At 46.3% G+C, this 21138-nt stretch overlaps 1 protein-coding gene across 1 annotated transcript; it reads right to left on the bottom strand.

Annotated features, from left to right (window-relative positions):
* Window positions 1-6965: 6965 nt before the first annotated feature.
* Window positions 6966-10410, bottom strand: LOC120851150. The gene is made up of 5 exons (XM_040223732.1): window positions 8354-10410; window positions 8201-8285; window positions 7936-8106; window positions 7627-7824; window positions 6966-7172 (listed from the first exon to the last, which is right to left on the bottom strand). The coding sequence occupies exons 1-5, from the start codon at window positions 10408-10410 to the stop codon at window positions 6966-6968; spliced, it is 2718 nt and encodes a 905-aa protein (XP_040079666.1).
* Between the last annotated feature and the right edge of the window lie 10728 nt (window positions 10411-21138).

The following is a 21138-nucleotide window of genomic DNA, read 5'->3' on the forward strand; positions in this document are numbered from 1 at the left end:
AAAAATCGTTCAAATTTATATACGGCTTCCCGGAACGGGGCAGCTGCACCATTCATGATTTCGGAACCGTGTGCTCCAAAAAACGACTTGCTAAAACTTCCTAATGTGTCAAGCGGACTGTCCCCTATCCCCGGAATGGTCTATTGCGGTCCGCGAACGGGAGAGCCCCACCGAGGACTCACGGGGACCACGAGGGCTGTCAACGCAGATCTTGTCCACTTTCCCCGAAACGACCGCCAAGAGGGTGGGAGCGGAGGAACCCGCGGACGAACCCACAACAACAGAGGCAGAAATCGCGCGAAAAGAGAAGATCCGTGGGATACGCCACGGCAGATTAGCTTCCCCCCGGGACTCGGGAGCCCTCCAGGCCACAAGAACAACTTTGCTGGAAACTCGCACGGCGTGGACGGTTCTGACAGCACCGGGAACCGACGGGGTGGACTCCGGCACGGGGATTAGCCTCTCATTGTTGTCGGTTGTGTGCGACCACGTCGAAAAGTAATCGTCGATTGATAACAGGGAGCTCCGCGGGGTGCCCACGTGGGAGGGAACTTTTCAGCGCAGTCGGTACCAGCCTCAATGGGTACTGCGCTGGAGTGGGAGATAGGGGCACCCCGGTCTCTGGGATGCCTGAGCTCGTGTGTACCGCGGCATTTGGCCCACTTGCCAGAGGAATGCCGTACAAGGCTGGAGAAATAAACGGAATGCGATAAATGCGATAACTCGAATCATTTAAATCAAACGCAAATGACTTGATATAGACTTTTTATTTTGATTTTGTTCAGGGCCACAGCGCAGACTGTACTTTTAGGCGTAGACATATGTCCAATCTTGTCATCTGTCGATTGCCGTAAATTGGAGCGACTGATTTTGCCAAGTGTCTCGTGGGAAAATAGATGTCCCAGATGTGACTGTGTTTATTGGGGTATTCACACGGGGGAAAATGTATGCCCTTTTAACCCCTGGATGTGCATCCCGTGGTAACAACGTCACGCTTGTGCGGGGAGCCGCGCTGACGCAGACATGCCAGGGGAAAGTTAGCTTTTTCATGGGCTGTAGAATCACTCACCAAATAGGCGAGGGATCTTTTTCGATCGGCAGTATTTTTTTCGCGTGTTTGTCAACCTTACAGATTTTGCTCAGCGAGAAACCGGCGGTGGCATCGAATCGCCTAACTTGCTGTGGCCTGTGTTGTTGCCCATGTCGTCCTAAGCACCCAAAGGTGTTCTGAATATTCGTCAATGCCGTCGTAAAGCCGTTCTTCATACAAGTGTTTTTTTAATCGACGTCCTTTCTGCTACATCTCTCATTCAAGAGCCATCCTTATTTTAGCAGGAAGCAGCTGGTCTTCTTCTGCACCAAAATGAGTTGCTGGGCGAGTTGGATAGACATCTTGACTTAAACAGCGCACATAAGTTACGTAAGGAAGAGACAACTCCTTCTGCATCCGACAGCGCTGCTGCCGAAGTCGCCTATTGCTGTTTCATGTACGCCCTCCATTTGTCTACTCTCCTCAGCGTGCAGCGAGCCGTGTGTTGTCGAGAGGGCAACCGCTAAATGCGTCTGACAACACTGACACCCCTCTTAGCCCCCCGCCGTTTGTTTGAAAGCTTTACTCGGTCTTGTTCCGCCGATCACTGACGTCACGCAGATCCCTCATCGAAAACCAACTTATTCTTCCTCTTCCTCTTCTCCTTTTTCTTTTCTTTTTCTTCTTCTTATTTTTATAATAATAATAATAATAATATTAAAAATAATAATAATAATTCTTTATCAGCTCTTTGCCCGAAGAAAGTTTACGGTTTTGATGTTGTGGCACACACGTAGATTGGAAATAAAAAGTGTGCATCGCAACAATGTTATCTTAAACAATATACAACATATGGTCCAGTTCATGCTTGAAAGGGGCCAATTCACCGAAAAATATTCAAATTTGGTGACGCTAAATCGTTAAATAATATCTGCATGAGAATTAGTGGAGACATTTTTTTATTGAACAGAATGCTAAAATAAAGAAGGGTTTCTGCACGACCCAGCCGGTACGGGAAAATTAAAACAGCGTAAGAAGTCAGCGTCAGTTTTTCCGCAAATTATTTTGTGCAGAAACAACAAGGCACGAGTAGTCTGCGAGTTGATAAACATTGTAGAAGCAGATTTTATTTGCGGTCCTAATAATACTTATAATAAAATTCCGATCATAAATTATTCGAATAAAATATTTTTACACGATTTCAATACCCGACGCATCAGTAGCCGACAAAGAATTCCATATTACACTTCCAAACTCAAGCTTTGTGCGTATACCAGACGGGAAACGAAGTGAACAATGCGTAAAACATTAGTGAAGTCACAAGATAAGCGTGGTAACAAGCCCAGAATTCGGACGGGCGAGGCGCCTGTCTGCGTAGCATGATAGGAAAAAAAAACGTCCTGCGTCAAAATAAATTCCAAGTTCGCTAACAACAGTGAGTCGCGTAATAGTTGCTAGCTGATGTACTACATACATACGGGTAAGATGAAATCTCGCGTTTTTGTGACATTGTCAGTAGTTTTGTTTTGTCTGGACTAAAGGGAATCTGAAGCGGTTTTGTATTTAAGGAAACATACCTTAATCGTCTTCATTTGGCGCCCAGGATCTCGAATATCGAGATTATTTCTCCATTTGGGGCATGGAGGCTGCAGAAAAACATTTTCAAAGTACCGGTGAAAATTATTTTCTGCAGTCTCGGAGTGTGACGTCATAAAAAGAGTTTTCGGAACATCCGTTCTCGCGCATCTTCAGCGCCCATCGGTTTGATGAGCGCTGAAGAACGGATATTTCGAAAACTCCTTTTATGACGTCACGCGGACTCCTGCTATTTTCAAAAGAGTAAAAAGAAAAGTCATCAGCACTGGTGTTAGTGCGGGGGAACATACCTGGCAAGCTTGCAATTGCACGCGCTGCCCACATGAGCGGCACGCGCTTGGCGGCCGAAAGACCCACTTTTGACGTAACGACTGGTCGGAGGTTTCTCGCGTGCCTCATGATTCGCTGACATATAGACTAAAAAAACCGGGACTTCCTGATAGGCTTGTTCATTGGATACAGGAATATCTACTCAGTCGAACGCCATTTGTTGAATGTAACGTGTCTACGTCTGATAACCTATAGGTTTTGTCTGGAGTACGCAGCACAGGGCTCCGTTCTTCTGCCTTTACTATTTTTAATTTCTATAAATGACATTGCCAAAGATTTGGTGAAAGTGTTACCGTAAAATTGTTTGCTGGAGACTGCGTCATTGGTTTTGCTATCACGAACGCTTCCTGTCAGACACTGCTGAACCAAAATCCTTGTAAACTTGCGGACTGGTGCGAACTGCACAATATAAAAATTATTTTTTTCCAAAACAGTCGTAATGGCTGTATCAACAAATAAAACTTCCTTATCGTACACTTATCGCATCTTGCGTCAGTGCATTCAGACTGTTTTTTTTTTCGGTGAAATATAAAAGTGTTACAATAAAAATTAACCTTATGTGGGACAAGCACCTAAATAACATATTCTCTGGGGCATTCAAGAAACAGTGCTTTTACATACAAATTTAAAGGGGTCTCCCTCGAATGCCAAGCTTCAAACATACCGTTCTCTAGTGCGATCAGTCCTAGAGTACGCCTCAATCGTGTGGGATCCGTATTTGATTAAAGACACTATGCAGGTGGAGCGAATCAAAAGTCCTGCTTGGTGTGTCTTATGAGACTATCGATAATCATCAGCAATTATCAATGCTAGTGCAGCTGGAGCCGGAGCCGCTCCACTTAGGCCTAGTAATCGTCAGAGTAAGATTTCCTTATTTACTCCTTCATATCAGATTTGGCATATCAAGGGACAAAATGTTTATTTTTCCTCGCAGATCAACAAGAATAAATCTCTCGAACGTAATTCGACCATACTTTGCTAGAACTAAACTACTGCAAAAATCGTCGTTTCCCAACACAATTGAGCAGCGGAATTGCTTACCGACATTACTTCTTGAAACCATAGATGTGATTGCATTTCAGTACTTCGATTTGTAACACCCGATGTAAGCCCCTTCTGTCTGGGCTGTGCTGGTGCCCGGCAGTATTCGAAATAAATAAATAAATACAAATGTAGTGCCTAGGGACCAAGTATGTAGGATTAACTTTTCGTGCTTGGGGTGTAAATGCAAGGGTGCAACGTTTAGTCTCAGGGTAGAATATGCAAGGGCCCAAAGGTTATTCCTAGGGATTCAACCCTGAGGGACAAACAGGAGGGGCGCAAAGGTTGTTCCCGTCCCCGCTAGTCCATCAAAGAACTAATGGTGATGGCAGCGCATTTGATCCCAGGAGGGAATAGGTCGAGCTCCCTTTTCTCTTGAGTGTGCAGTAAAGGAGACAGTATCCTGATAATCATGAAGAAACATATTCCGTCATGCATGATAAGAATTCATAGACATAAAATGCGATGGATTTGTCAGATTTATTACATATTTATTTATTTTGGGTAGTGCAGACCTTGATTAACTTCTTGCAGGTGTGGGATATATGCCTCAAAGATGCAAATAACAGAAGAAAGAAAAAAGACACCTTTCAACCATCGTTTCACACAGCAGGAAGGGGAGTAGCAATGGTTTTCGCAATAAACAATCGAGGTTTAAATACAAAAACAAAAAGTGACAGAAAGCATTTGGCATGATCATCGAGTGCTTCATTAAAGTAAGGGGAGATGAAAATACCATAGGGCAGCATGCTCCAACTAGATACAGGGCGTGGAAAAAATGGAAAAATTTAAAATGTTCGTTCCAGCAAATATTGGCTGAAACTATGAGCCACCCATGCTGGCTTGTAGTTTCCCTTGAAGATATTGGGTAAAATAAGAGCTTGCGTCAATGCAGGGCTTCTTTTAATTAAGTAAATAGAAAAACCTTAGTTTTTCAAACATTCTGCGTTGTTCGAGTGACATGTTATTTGCAGATATCAACAAGGTTGGGTAATCCAACCTCTTATATATTCCATAAATTAAAATAACAGCTTTCCATTAAACCATCTCATGTTTTCGCAATGTTTTCTGATGTTCTGGTCTCAAATTATACTAGGATATTCTATTCCTGATCTAACGAAGGAGTTATACACTTAAACTTTAACGGATGTGGAGGCATGTTTTAGTCTGCGTCGAATAAACCTAATTTTCGGGAAGCAGACCAGCAGATATTTTGAATATGTCGTGATCACCAAAGATCCTTTGTTAAAATTACCCCATATTTATACTCATTGACCTTAGTTACTGAGGCGCTATTCGCATGATAAATTAATTTAGGGGGTTTAACTCTTCTGGTTACACCTAAACACGCCGTCTTTGCGGAATTAAGCTGAATTTCCCATTTGCTGCACCACTCGTCGATGGTTGCAATACTAGATTTATGCAATGAATATCTTCTTGTATCGTTGATATATTTGGTTTATATCGTTGGTATAGACCAAAACAATAAAGGACCGAGCACACTGCCCTGAGGAGCAGCAGAGGAAACCCCCAAGCTGCCGCAGAAATGGCCATCGACTTGTAGAAACTGGCTACGGGTAACAAATAGGACCCTATCCAATAGATCATTTCCATTGGTATGCCCAAAAGCTTAGCAATCCTCGGGGAAAAAAACAAACAAACCCGAAATCCAAGAAGAATTAATGCCGAATACACTCGCGTCAAATAATATATTTTGCATCCGCATATACGCATGCCGAAGCCACAGACAAATCAGTCCTTGTCGGCTTCACGAGGTCCGGGTCCCGAGTACATGATAGGTGGTGACGGAGACGAAGAAATAAAAATCAAAGTAACATACAGAACCCTACTGATGATGCAGATGGTTGAGCGTGTTGGTTATTAATTTACGATAAGGAAAGAGGAACATTTAAGACAAACAGACAAGACAGGCTTTCGACTTTCAACAAAACGGTTTGTTGAAAGTCGAAAGCCTCGGTCCTGAGTAATTCTTCTTATATAGCAGTGGTTCTCAAAAGGAGGTCCGCGGACCCTTTGGGTCCTCGAAGGCATTCTGGGGGTCCTCGAAGCCCTGACTCATCAGTCAAGCCTGGCAATAAAAGTTGTCTTTTTTTCTTTTTTAGATCGAGAAAAAATGTTTCAGTTTTCGGGCGCGTTTTCTAGTGTGTATGATCTACTTCACACTAGCTCTTAGTTATATCTTAATATTAAATCATAATTACATTAAACCTAAACCTTTGCCCTCCCTCCACCACGAACGGGGTCCTCTATCATCTCCGCCGATCCGGAAGGGGTCTGGAAACATCGGTGCTTGAGAACCACTGTTATATAGAATCGTTGGCTGATGAGACGACCTGAAATGATCGACTTGGCGAGCTGCGCATTGGTTATGAACTACCCACTTTTTCCGATATTTTGCTATCGTCAACTGACCTTCTACAAGATCTCCGGGTTGAACCGTTTTCATGTCAGGAACTATATAGTTCTTCTGTGACTAGTGCAGGTGCTCCGAAAATCTTCTTTTTGTAATTATCTTCGTCCGCATATCCACCCTGAGCAAATCAAGAAGCACTCAAATCTTTCAACTTAGTGCAAGGTGTCGTTTACTAGGGAAAAACAAATTGTAAACAAGTTTATCAGCGAAAAAAATATTAAACTGTTCGTTTTCTCCGGCTAAATTGAATAAATTGTCACAAACTCAGCGAGTTTTGCTTTCTCGCCGGTCGCGGCTGTTTTTAGAGCTAAGATAGATAGATAGATAGATAGATATTTATTTGTACATTTAAGTACAGGTCGCATAGAAGGCGTTTCCGCCCGTACACATATGTGCCTATGTGGCCAGCTAGACGATGATGGCGATGCGAGGCTTCTTGGCTTGAGAAGTGTGGGACGATGATGATGGGATGGTGAAGAAGGTGAAAAGTGAGGTGGGTGACGTATGATGAGGTATGCAAGACATCGTGGGTGTTTAGAGGTGTTTGGCTGCTGCCTTGCAGAACTGTGTCACCTCGTCTCTGTCTGTGATGGGCAAGCTGGTGATGGCGTCAGGCAGGGACCTCCAAAGTCTCACAGCCCGGAGGAGACATGAGTTGTCGTGCCGTTGGGTACGAGCGAAGAGAGGGTCTATGCGCCCGGTTCGTTCGTTGCGACGGGGCACAGAGCGAAGGTAGTCGTCCTGCAAAATCCCAGGACCAATCACCTGAGCCAGCAACCGTAGGGTGGCTACATCTCGCCGGCGGGGACAGAGTACTCCACTTGGCTGCTCTCAAGAGCTGGGTTGTCGAGATGTCCCGTGGCAAAAAGCGAGGACTTGGACAGGTTCGGCAGTAGACGCCGTAAGCTGCTCGCCGCTGGATGGTCTCTAGTGTCGCCTGAGCTGAGGCTCCCTGTGGCGACCAGATAGGCGAGCAATACTCTAATAGGGGCAGGACCAGTGCAGTGTACAGCTGCGCCAGCACAGCAGGCCCCAGACCCTTACTGATAGTTTGCACGAATCCCAGCATCCGCCGTGCACGTGAGGCGACGGAGTGGACGTGTGCAGTAAAGCTCAATTTGCTGTCAAGGGTGACACCCAGCAGGGTTATGTTCTCCTTTTGTTCCAATGGAGTTCCATTAACAGTTAAAATTACTGGTGGATTCTGTGCTTTCCTTTTTGTGGTGAAGAGAATTGTAGCAGATTTTGATGCGCTCAGGGGTAATTTGTTTCTGATCGTCCAGGCTTGGATGTGATCAAGATCTTGTTGCAGTTGTTTATAGTCTTCCTGGGATTGAATCGGTTGAAGGAGGGTGAGATCATCACCGTACATGATGGTGGCGGAGTCTATAACCTGGACGATATCGTTGATAAAGATTGAAAAGAGGGTTGGACCAAGTACTGTGCCTTGGGGGATTCCAGATTGAACGGTTCGGGATTGGGACCTTGACCCGTGGAATGTCACACTTTGTTGTCTCTGCAGGATGAAGTTAGATAGCCAGCGAAGGAGGGGACCCTCGATACCGGTGCTTTCCAGTTTGGTTATCAGGAGCTGGTGGTCTACTTTATCAAACGCTTTGGTAAAATCGAGCTGTACCAGTTCGCATGGCGTGGAGTTGTCCAGGCTGTCACTGATCTGGTGAACAGCAGTGAGCAGGGCAGTTTCACAGCTTCGACCAGGGCGAAAGCCATGCTGCGCTGGAGACAGAAGAGTGTGGGCGTTCAAGTACCTGTGTAGGGCAGAGTTTAACACTCGCTCCATGGTACGGCAGACGACTGATGTTGTTGAGATTGGTCTGTAGGATTCTGGCTTGTCTGCTGGGGATCCATTCCCTTTGTAGATGGGAGTGACATAAGCCTGCTTCCATGGGGCGGGGACGCACCCAGTGTCCAAGAGCTGCTGGAACAGTCGGGCCAGTAATGGGGCTAGTTGTTGACCAGATGCTTTAAGGAGCGCAGGGTGGATGCCGTCAGGACCGGGCGACTGTGAAGGACTCAGTCGGGTGAGAGCCTCCTTGACATCATCCTCGTTGATAAGGATACTGGCTAAGCGGGGCGAGGAGGCCGACTGCGATGATGATGGGCAAGTTTCTGGTTGTGATGAGAGGCTGCAGGGTGGTGTCCATGCTGCGGCGAAGTGCTTGCTAAAAAGTTCCGCAGTCTCCAAGTCGCTCAGAGCCTTGCCGTCCTGGCATATGTTTAGAGCAGACGTGTTCTGTTTGTTACGCCTTACATAGGCCCAAAATATCTGTGGATCCCTTACAGCCCGTTGTGCCATGTCCAAAGCATAATCTTGGTGAGACTTTCTTATCTGTTTTTTCAGGTTTCTCTGGAGGGTGCGGGCTGCCTCAAGTGTAAAGGGACAGCTGTTTCGCTTTGCTTGTGCGAACAGCTGACGCTTCCGTCGGGCTTGGAGCAGTATCTCCTTTGTTATCCAGGGCGCTCGGGGTTTGTTTCGGCTTTTTCTGGAGGGGACGCATTCAGCTTCGATGGCGTGCATAAAGTCGAGCCATATGTCATATGGGTCTTCATGGTTGTCTTGGAACACCATGCCCCAAGGGGCGAGGTGTATAAGCGAATTCAGGTGGTTGGTGTCCAATCTTGCAAAGTTATGGAGGCGTCTGGCATGAGGACCGGATTTAGGCAAATGATGGTATGTGGTCGCAGTCAATGCTTTGTGGTCAGAGCCCGTGAGGCTGGGTTCTGTGAAACAATTTGAGACGAGTGTGGGGTTAGAGACGAACATGAGGTCGAGGAAAGAAACTTGGTTATTGGTGGTGACGTAAGTTGGCTCGCTGCATACTTGGGTAAGTCCGAGTGTTTCTATGTGGTCGAGGAGGACAGTGTCAGATGGTCCTGTGGGCTTGGGAGAGCTTAAGTCTGACCAATTAATGTGCGCATTGAAGTCTCCGACAACTAGCACGTTGGAGTACTTCTTCTTTGAGAGGGTAACGGAGGACAGCGCTGACTGTAACAAATCGTAGCTTTCTGTTTTCTTGCTGGGGGGACAGTACGCAACACAGAGATGTAGAAGGCCCTGTTTTGAATGAAGGTCCACAAAAATGGCCTCGAGGTCGTTCCGGTCTAGGTCGTGTCTTCTAGTGCATGTGATTGACGACGGTATGGCGACGAGAACTCCACCACCAGACCTGTTACGATCTTTCCTGTAGACTTTAAACCGTGTCAGGTCGACGAGCTGGCTGTCGTAAATGGAGTTGTCCAGCCAAGTCTCACACAAGGCGAATATGGTGTTGGGGCGGGACTTAGTGAGCACCCAGAACTCCAGCATTTTGTTCTTCACGGACCTGAGGTTGGAGAACCAGAAGGAGGTTGTTTTCCTTGTTTCCGTGGTACCGGGAGCCGTTGGTCTGTCCCCGGCTGTGGTAGGTGATGCGATCGTCGTTAGTGCAGGCTGCTTCGGCGCTTCGAAAAGGCTGTCGTCGAACGATGGCAGCTGGCACACGCCGCAGTACCATGGTTCTGTGCAGTTCGACAGACGCCGATAGGTAGGCAGTGAGAGCTGCTCACATTTCCTGTGGACCCAGATGTTGCACCCGTCGCATTGTAACGCCGCCACGCTGTCGTAGAGCGGCTTGCAGCAGCGAGGACAAGTAGGACACGGTCCCGGGTTGAGCGGTACATCGCCAGCACAGAGCAGAATCAAGCACACATGAGGTTGAAGGACGGAGGTCGGGCGGCAGTACGTCCGGTTTTTCGCCGGTGACGGGTTCGGGCCGAAGCGGGTAGGCTTAGCAAATCCGCGAGTGAGTGCCGCCACTGTGCTCCACTCCAGACGATCGAAGTATGCTTGACGATGGTCATGTTGCGTCGCGAGGTGTTTGCGTAGAAAGAGCGCCGCAGGCGAAGAGTACCTAAGCGTTGAGAGCGCAAACCAAAGCATAAACAAGCGCACGCACTTCAAAACGTGACCGTTCGTCATGGCGCCCAGTGTTGGGCGCCATTTAAATTCGAATATTATACATCTAATATGAAAGAGCACTAGTCAAAAGCTTTACACATCGTTTTGTAGCAACATACAAAAGTGGTAACCGCCGAAATTGAAGCACACAAAGTTGATAGATGGCGCACGTTGCCTCCTAATACGAAACCTCCAGATCATTCCATCAATCCACAGGAACCAAAGGGAAGCAGTTTACTATTGATGTCGTCAGATGGCAGCACCAAATAAAGTCTTGGAAGCAGTTGATGTCACGTTCACTAGATGGCGCAAGCATTCCATACTTCGCACAGGGAGCATAGGTTTGAGAGAGGCGGCAATTCAAACCATAGACAGCTCTTGTATTTTAATCCCGGACGTCTTCCGCGTAGCTTGGGTGCTTGTCCGCATGTGTGCCTTTTCCAGTAGCGAGGAGGATCGCATGCGGAAAGGCGAAGCACGGCAGAGACGAGACTTGCGCTTGTTAGTTAAAAAAATATAACCGTGTACAACTATAGTAAGTTACAGGCCAAGAAGGTAGCGGCAGATGCCCCTCGAGGGGAATCATATACCCTTCAAGCGTGAAAACAGCGCAAAAAATTGAACAAAGGACAAGTGAAAGGAGTGCACGGACAAAGCGCTGACTGTTAACTAAAGTTTAATTTTCAGGCGAACCAGAAAAATAAACACAGAGCATAAGAAAGAACCAATAAAGACACAAAAATATTTTACAACCCAACCGACAAGATTTCTTCCACGTCATCACCCTCACACATGCCTGCCATTCTCCCTGATAAAAAGGACCTCATCATCCCCCAAGTGCACCGACGGTGCGCTCACACATTGCCCTTCCCTTTTAGATAAATTGAAAAAAAAAGCCTCGTCAATCTCCCTGGCGGTCTTACTTTTATTGCGCGCCAAGATCGTCAAGTCATGAAAAACAGGTACGCAGCCGCACCTACTGCAATGTACCGCTAAGTGGCCAGCGGGGGAGGAACGGAGAGAAAGGGAATGTTCCCTCGCCCTCTCGTTCACGCACCTCCCCGTTGTCCAATGTACACCCTACCACACGTGAAGGGGATCTGATACACAACCCCCACTGCGCATGGTACAAAAGGAGTGCGGTGGTTTACATCACATTGCAAATCACTGTTCCTCCCTCGGTTGACAGCAGTGCACAGGCGTGACAGCTTCTGGGGTGCTGAAAACACCACTGGCATGTTAAACTTACGCGCCACTCGCCAGCCCACATGGGCCTCCCTTGTTGGGCCCATAGTGAGCCTAGTTGGGCAGCCCACATGTATCCCCCTTCCCCCCCCCCCCCCCCCCCCCCGGAACCTAAATTTGCTCGGCGTAATTCCATAATTTTACTGCGGTGGGGGGTATTGCAGTGCATTCCAAACTCAACATGCCTCACTTTTTCCATTTTCCCTCTAGTAATAGTATTACCATTTTGATAATCAATGAAACGTCATGAGCAATAACTAGGAAAATTAGGCAATTTAAGTCCACAAAATGGTGCAAAACTGTGCACGTTTCTATATAAACTCTTGTTGGACAGGTACAGCTTGAGCCAGCTACCGACATACGACACCCCGACGAGAGTGTTTAGAATTCACCCTCAAATTAAACACTCTGCGTAAAATTTCCACCCATGTAAAACGGCCTTTCATACACGCTGAGTAGTAAATTAGTGTTACAGTTCCCGGTGATTTAATGTTATATCAAATTGATCTCTTAAACTGAATTTCCAGTACGCGCTGTTAATGTTCTTGATATCAGCAGAAAGTGCCATTTTTGGAGTTGCACTGGCAGTTTAAATTGGGCGTTCCCCCGCTTCGCTCCCTTGGAGCCCACATCTATGCCAACCTTGCCCCCATACAGCCGACGCGGAGCCCAAGGGGGCATTGTCTGGGCAGCCCCAGTTGGGCGGCTGTTACCAAGCAGGGATGGACAAAATACATGCAAATATGTATCGAAATACAAATACAAAATACTTCGTCAAAGATGTATTTAATTACAAATCTAATTACATTTCCAAAAAGCATTTAAGTACAACATAGAAATAAACCAAATGTATTTGGTCTCCTCCAAATACTTTTCCAAATACATTCCTCAAAATTTGCGTCAGTGACTTAGGGCACCTGCAACGGGTTTATGGGTATCTCATTTTAATTTTGCATCGCAAACTCGGGAGTTAGTGTGCGAGGCTCTAGTAACGTAATAGAAATATAACCACAAAAAAGTGTAATCAGCTTGGACGTAATAGGTGAAAAAAGTACAGAGCTTCAAGCTGCTTTTTTGTCGATTACATTTTAGTATAGACCAACAATGAACGAAACCAAAACGCGCAGCACTAGCTAGAGATTTTTTTATTGTTGCAACTCGCACCAGTTACGAAACTCTGGACGACCCGCGCATTTCGAATGCTCCAGGCAAAAATATGGATGGAAATCAGGCTGGAAAGCATCACAAGTTGTTACAGGCACTCATTTAGCCAGTGTGCCTGTGAACGTTGATTTCGTCACTATTCTTGTCCTGAACTCGCGCCGTAATCACAAAGTCACTGAACACTTGTGCTTGATTGAGAGACACTGCATTCGGTGCAGAACGTAGTTTTCTAAAAAAAAAAATAGTCAGTAGTTTTCTTCCTGCTCTGGACAATGACATTAAATTTGAGGGATGTATTTTCACCCACAAAATTGTATTTAATTACAATTGTATTTGAAATACCCACTTTAGTATTTAAATACAAACGTCAAATACATTACCCAATTTGTAATTTAATACAAATGCAAAATACACAAAGTATTTAAAATACTTGTATTTTAAATACTGCCCATCCCTGTTACCAGGTTCCGTGGAGCCTACCTTTGCGCTAACTCTGTCTCCGTATTGCCGATGTGGAACCCACAAGGTCGTTGCCTGGGCAGCCCAAGTTGAGCATCTCCCCTTGAAATAGTCTACCTTTGTGCTAACTGTGCCCCCGTATGGCCCAGGTGGGACCCACGGGGGCATTGCATGGGTAGCCGAAGTGTGCATGGCCCTATGGAGCCTACCTCTGTGCTAACTACACCCATGCAGTTAGCACAGCCATGCACCTATAGGCAACATGCCTATAAGTGGGACGCACGGGGGAATTCCATGGGCAGCCTAAGTTAAGCATGCGGCATGCCCCCGTGGAGCCCACCTCTCCGCCCCTTACATAGCCGAGGTTGGTCCCACGGGGGCATTGCGAGGGCAGCCCAAGTTGGGCATGCCCACGTGTATCCGCAGTGGGACCCACGGCACGGTGGTACTGTGTTGGGGGCCCAAGTGGGCTTGCCCTCCCTTTGCCTACACCTACGCTAACTTTGCCCCCGCATTATCGAAGTGGGACCCACGGGGATTATTTGGTGGGCAGCCCGAAATGGGCTTGCCCACGCCACACGGACGTGGGGCCCATATGTGCTTCCTTTCATCTGCTACCTGTGATATAATATGAATGTGCTTTATTTTATCGATGGCGAGGTTCTTCAGCAAAATGTATTTCGAATAGTCGAATGGTGTTCAGCCAACATGATATCAATGAATCCGTCGAAAAAGAGCAATGTCTAGTCGATGTGCAGAAGTATTGTATTACAATACGATTACAATGTGGAAGGAACGATAATCAAACGCGTGTCTGTTGTAAAAGTCATTGGTGTGTGCATGAATAGCACACTGACGTTTGTTACTCACATGTATTTTAATATTTCCAACGGGATGAGGACGTTGGGTATCATATCACGCATTACCCAGAGCTTCAAGGACCAGCCGGCAATCGCTCATTTATTTTGTGCCTTAGATCAAGTTTGGAATCTTGTTGCCTTGCTTAGGATTCATTATCTCAAAGTCAAGCAACAAAATTGAAGTTCTGCTGGGAAGGCTCATTCGCATTGTTTGCGACCACTATTTTTACGACAATCTTATTTTCATTGCGCGATTTTTTTTTTATGAAGTTTCCCTATGAACCTTAAAGAAGACGAGCAAACCCTGATCTTAAATATTCCTCCAAACTAGTAAATGGAATAATAAAAATAACGTGCTTTTTGCTGACGCAATTTTATACATGTCCCACCTCGTTGGAATAGAAATCATTCCGTCTTTTCTGCGCATACTATGTATTTTCTATAACCCATAACGCACGCACAATCGCATTTTAATTGCTTGAATAATACAAGGATAGACTTATTCAGGTACTTCACAATTTTCAGGAAGCAAATAAACGGGTCGATTGCCACTTTGTGCATTTAGTATGCTTGACTCCTGACCTTTCGCTTTGTTTTGCTTTCCTTTTTTTTCTTTTTTTTTTGTTCAATGTATCGTACTTGCACACCGATGTAAATACCAAGAATCACTAAGGCTATTAAACGGCTCACCTTTAACTCTAACCATGCCAATGATGGCAAATATCACCCAATGTCCTGTGCATAACGAACTGGTATTTTTTTCCAATTTTAGTGCACGTATACTAGGCCCCACCCCTGTTGAAAATTCCATCAAGATACGTAATTTGGGACACTGACTGCCAGTCAGCATCCTTGGTGGAACGTGCCCTGATGGTCCATCAGATGACGTCTGACTGCCACTGCCAAGGGAATTTCATCAACAAGGGCAGCATTTATATAAGAGTAAAGCTATACGCCCTCATAAATATCGCCAAATGCCTCGATAAAACAAAATGTTCGAGAAAAAAAAAGAAAAAAAAAAAAAAGCAGGACCACGGAGGATCGAACCCGCGACTACTTGGGTACAAATAGGACACCTTAACTCCTATGCTATGCCATCGCTTAGGAAACTCGATTTGACCATTTGTTTTATTCAAGTTTAGGGGAGCGCGGCTTTACCCTTTATATAAAGCTCAAATTCCGAGGTGGCATTCTTGCATGGCTGTGAGACGGTTCACAAATGCTTAAAATGAATGTAATTCATAACATCAAAAATCAGGAAAAGTGTGTATCCGTCCTTTTTTTTCTTTTTTTTTCCCTTTTGGAAATTCGCGTTTTTCGGGCAAAATATACATTCGTTTACAAACGGGACCACATGCGCCGTAAGCATGTTTCAAAGAAACGCCCTCGATGTCTGAACCTTTCGGGACGACCGTATACACTTTAATTCGCAAAACCTATGCGACTCCGTTGAAGCTAGAGAGCAAGCATGCATGCTACGACAGACAGCCCTGGCTTCCACGGACGAACGCGAACAGCCCCGACACAGCGGTAAGGCCAATAGCCCATGCCAGATAGAAAGGTATAAACTTCCTAGCCCAAACCTCTCGGAGCGAGTCAGGAGCATTTTAGTATTGCAGCGCGAGATTCCGACAATGAGCGCATCGCTCTAAAGAATGTTTCGGCTGCATATACAATTAAGCCTTCAGCATGTTATGCAAAGCACTCGTACATCACTCGCCGTAATTCAGTTCTACTCACCTGCCATGTAGAGTACTTTCGCGTCGTAGAACGATCCTTTTGTTCGCGCGTCTCCGGCTCAGTAGACCTGGTACACCTTGTCGTCTTCAACTACACCGCTAAAGTCCCTTACATCGTCGGAACTCACAACAGGCTGGGTCTTCTCGAGTAGAAATTCTACTAAAACATAAGAAATTGTAGGTCCAGGGCAGGATCGACAGGTTGGAGCAAGCGGGCAAACAAAACTAGTCGAGAGCGATCGTTCACGGAAGCTCGGCGAAGCCTCTATGGGCGAAGCGATAGTGGCGTGTTCGGCGTTTCAGCGGGCTTCTGATCAAGGTTGTCGGTCGGTTGCGTGTCATATCTCTAACATCAGCGGTTTTATGGACTCACGTCCCGAAATCGTTTTCTCGTGCATAGATTATTTTTCGTACTCATAGATTTTACGAAATAGTAGTATCCGAACGAACTTTACGTCCTTTGACCGTACGTCTGTCTGCACGTCAAAGCTTTTTGACGTACAGTCAGACACAATCGATGTACAATCAGAATCGCCACCAAGACATCTTGATGGCATTTCGCGGCGGCCGACTGCCACCAGGAAACCATCAGAAAGCCGACAAGCGGAGTCTGACTGGAGTTTGACTGTCGGTCAGAGTAACTTGTTGGCCAATCAGACATGCTTGACGTACAGTCAGGCACAGTCAGTGGTCCACTAGAAAACATTGACTGCCAAACAGGGTTACATTGATGGATTTTTCCTTCGGGACTTTTAACCTTTGATATTTTATCTGATTGCAAAAAAGGCAGCACCAAACCTATCCTACGATATGGTGACCGAGATCTTCCATGAACGTCAGGCCCATATCGCTTACGACCATAAATGCTAGAATTGTACCCGAACTCAGGTTCGTTCCGTCACGACGCGGTGGTGGCGCTTCGGTCGCACTTCCGGTCTGAGGGATGTGGGCGGAAGTCGCCGGACGTACCAGGCGTTTCTATGGCGTTTCGATACCAGTCGTCGTAATTAGCCTGCTAGACAAAATGCCACAGAGCTGCGTAGCTTGGGCCTGCGCTGAAAAAGCTCGAAAAGGTGTAATGTATCCCGGGCGAAGCTCAAGCCACGACACCGAGGAGCGTCCAGATGTGCTTTTAACGGACCTGGCGCCCGTCCCGTGCCCCAGGTCCGTGCTTTTGAAAAGCGCGGGATAAGCGCGTGTGCCCGGTGACGCCATCTCTTGGCCACTAGCCGATACATGACAAAAGGGTCGAGCGTAAGTTTTCATAAGTTTCCCGCGTGCCTGATCCGTCGTAGAGAGTAGATAGGCGCCGTGAAAAGATGCGATTGGACGCCATCGGATTCCCATCGCATTTGGGGAAAGCACCTGGTTACGGCTAAGCTAATTTTGTCATTAGAGTGATGAAAAGTATGCTTGGCATTTCACCATAACCAAGTGATTAGAACCACCCGGACTTCGTTCCGAGTGTGTTCGCGTTCCGACAACAGCCCGTAGGTCGTGTCGACAGATACGAGCGAGCGAAACGTCGCCGGACTTGCTCAGCGCATCGTGCTCTTGCTTCGCACGCAGCACCAGTGGCAGCTCTGGGCCGGTATGTTAAAAGATACCTCACAACTGTACGGTGGTGGTGGCGTAAATGGTTTACGGGAATATTTGCTTGTGTTTATGCTACTTTTACCGATTGTTTACTGCATTTTATTGGGCGACATTTACCTAGACAAAAATTTGTCAAAGCCCACTGTTCATAATTTCAGGTGCAGTCGGTGCCTCGGCATCACCTCTCGCCCCCGTTCCTCAAAAGCTGGTGGCGCCGCAACAACCAGTGCCAAAAGGAGAAGGTGTGTTGGTGAATTACAGTGGACACCTTAACTGGCTAGTTTTTGTAACTAATTTTGATGCACTCAATGTGCGAAAATCTCGGTACCAGAATGGAGAATATTGATTATTATTTCAGGTACAGTTGATGCCTCGGCAACACCTATCCCCCCTGATCCTCAGGCACTGACGGCATTGCAGCAATCAGAGGCAGCTGCAGAATGTAAGCTAGTAAATGACAGCAGGTGTCTTAATGCGAAGCGCAAGTTCATCTGCTTCTTTTGCAAGGGTTATAGTGACGTCAGAACGCCAAGCTCCGATTGGCTCTGACTGAAGGATAGCGGGTAGACTTCAAATGAAGCTGGTTCGAGGTCTACCCACTATCTTTCCCTCAGATACAATCAGAGCTGGGCTTTCTGACATTACCACAACCCCTGCAAAAAGAGCAGACGAATTTGAGCTCCGCATTGGCTAGTCTTCGTAACAGATTTCATTCAGTGCTCCGCGTGCTAGCGTCGCGGTACTGAAATGAAGATTCTGGATTATTTCAGGTAAAAATGCTGCCTCGGCCACACCCGTCACCCCGGTTCCTCAGGCACTGACGGCGTTGCAGCAACCAGAAACAGCTCCCGTAAGGTTAGCTTGTAAATGGCAGCAGATGCCTTAATGCAGAGCGCAAGTTCGTCTACTCCTTTTGGAAAGATTACGGCGACGTCCGAATGCCAAGCTCTGATTGGCTCTGATTGAAGGATAGTGGGTAGACCTCAAAGCAAGCTCGCTTGAGGTCTACCCACCATGTTTCAATCAGATTCAATCAGAGCTCGGCTTTCTGACGTTACCACAACCACTGCAAAAGAAGCAGACGAACTTGTGCTCCGCATTAATCTTCGTAACAGATTTCAGTGTTCAAGCTGCGAGTTGGGCTAGTTGGTACTTATTCATGGTGGTAAATATGCCTAAAAACACGGACAAAAAAAGGAGCATACAGGACGATGTGTAACTTGAAACTGAACTTCACTGAAGGAAACACATAGCAAAAGAAGAAGAAAACCGCACATGCGCAAAGATGATTGACTTTCATTAAACCCCTGGAAAGACTGCCGTCACTGTTGAGTTACCGATAAAAGCCTGTTCCTTACCGGATAAGGCAACAGAAGGAGTACTAATACACACATCCGTGCCATGGGCCCTTATCATAAATGCCTCATGTATCTCGTGTTCCAATTTCGTTTTGAATTTCCTCATAGTCTTGGTAATATTAAACTCGGCCTGACGCTTACACCTATCACAATGAACAGCCAAGTGGCCAGACGGGGATTGCCTGGTGGCGGCGGAGTGTTCTCTGATTCTATCATTAATGCACCTGCCCGTCTGCTTCTTTTGGAAGGATTATGGTGACGTCAAAATGCCAAGCTCTGATTGGTTCTGATTGAAGGATAGTGGGTAGATTTCAAGGCTCAAAGGAAGCTGGCTTCAGGTCTACCCACTATCTTTCAATCAGATTCAATCAGAGCTCGGCTTTCTGACGTTACCACAACCACTGCAAAAGAAGCAGACGAACTTGTGCTCCGCATTAATCTTCGTAACAGATTTCAGTGTTCAAGCTGCGAGTTGGGCTAGTTGGTACTTATTCATGGTGGTAAATATGCCTAAAAACACGGACAAAAAAAGAAGCATATAGGACGATGTGTAACTTGAAACTGAACTTCACTGAAGGAAACACATAGCAAAAGAAGAAGAAAACCGCACATGCGCAAAGATGATTGACTTTCATTAAACCCCTGGAAAGACTGCCGTCACTGTTGAGTTACCGATAAAAGCCTCTTCCTTACCGGATAAGGCAACAGAAGGAGTACTAATACACACATCCGTGCCATGGGCCCTTATCATAAATGCCTCATGTATCTCGTGTTCCAATTTCGTTTTGAATTTCCCCATAGTCTTGGTAATATTAAACTCGGCCTGACGCTTACACCTATCACAATGAACAGCCAAGTGGCCAGACGCGGATTGCCTGGTGGCGGCGGAGTGTTCTCTGATTCTATCATTAATGCACCTGCCCGTCTGCTTCTTTTGGAAGGATTATGGTGACGTCAAAATGCCAAGCTCTGATTGGTTCTGATTGAAGGATAGTGGGTAGATTTCAAGGCTCAAAGGAAGCTGGCTTCAGGTCTACCCACTATCTTTCAATCAGATTCAATCAGAGCTCGGCTTTCTGACGTTACCACAACCCTTGCAAAGAAAGCAGACGAACTTGTGTTCCGCATGGCTAGTCTTCGTAACAGATTTGAGTACCCGTGTGCGAGCATCTCATGACTGCAATGGGGACTCTGGATTATTTCAGGTAAAAATGATGCCTCAGCCACACCCGTCACTCCTGTTCCTCAGGCACTGATGGCGTTGCAGCAACCAGAGATAACTGCGGAATGTAAGCTTGTAAGTGACAGCAGACGCTTTAGTGCAGAGCGCAAGTTTGTCTGCTTCTTTTGGTAGGATCATGGTGACGTCAGAGTGACAAGCGCTGATTGGTTCTGATTTAAGGATAGTAGGTAGACCTCAAAGCAAGCTGGCTTGAGGTTTACCCACTATCTTTCAATCAGATACAATGAGAGCTCGGCTTTCTGACGTTACCACAACCCCTGCAAAAGAAGCAGATGAGCTTGCACTCCGCATTGGCTAGTCTTAATAGCAAATGTCAGTGCCCTCTCTGCGAGCGTCTCAGCACTGAAATAAAAAATCTGCATTATTATTTCAGGTACAAATGATGCTACGGCCACATCTGTCCCCCGTGATCTTCAGGCACTGACGGCGTTGTAGCAACCAGAGGCAACTGCAGAATGTAAGCTTGTGAATGACAGCACATGCTATAGTTGACTAGTCTTTGTAGCCTATTTTGGTGCCCTTTGTGTGCGAGTGTCTCAGTGCTAGAATGGAAAATATGAAGCGTAGATGCACCTTTTATTTTAGTTCATATATTTATTCTTACTTTAGATGCGTTAAGCAGTCCCGGGACTCAGACTAACTTCCAAGAAATAACAGCAGAAGAAATCTTAAACCAGAGGCACACGGAACCAGGTATATAACATGCCCCCCTCCCCCTCTTTTTACAGCTGTTGGTGCTATGTGTTCTTCCCCTACTTGAGTTGATTTCGGTGTTTGTTGTCGATATTGTGGAATGCTTGAAAAAAGATTTTCCGCCGTGCCGCTGTCCGGAATCAAACCTAGGTCTGTCTGGGTTATCAGGCCAGCGCATTACCACTGAGCTACCCTTTTTTATTTTATTGCTTGGCTTTAGCACGGGTGATACAAACATGATAGATACACACTAAGACGTCAAAAACACAAGCCGGGATGGCCCATATACAAAAGAAGAAAACAAATAAATGAAAAAGTTATTACAAGGTTACCAGTCCGATAGTTGCCAGCTTTTCAAAAAGTGGCAAGCAGTCGGGAGGAGACTGCAGAAC

Source organism: Ixodes scapularis, unplaced genomic scaffold (genome assembly GCF_016920785.2).
Source record: "Ixodes scapularis isolate PalLabHiFi unplaced genomic scaffold, ASM1692078v2 PGA_scaffold0__279_contigs__length_252992795, whole genome shotgun sequence".
NCBI lineage: Eukaryota > Metazoa > Arthropoda > Arachnida > Ixodida > Ixodidae > Ixodes > Ixodes scapularis.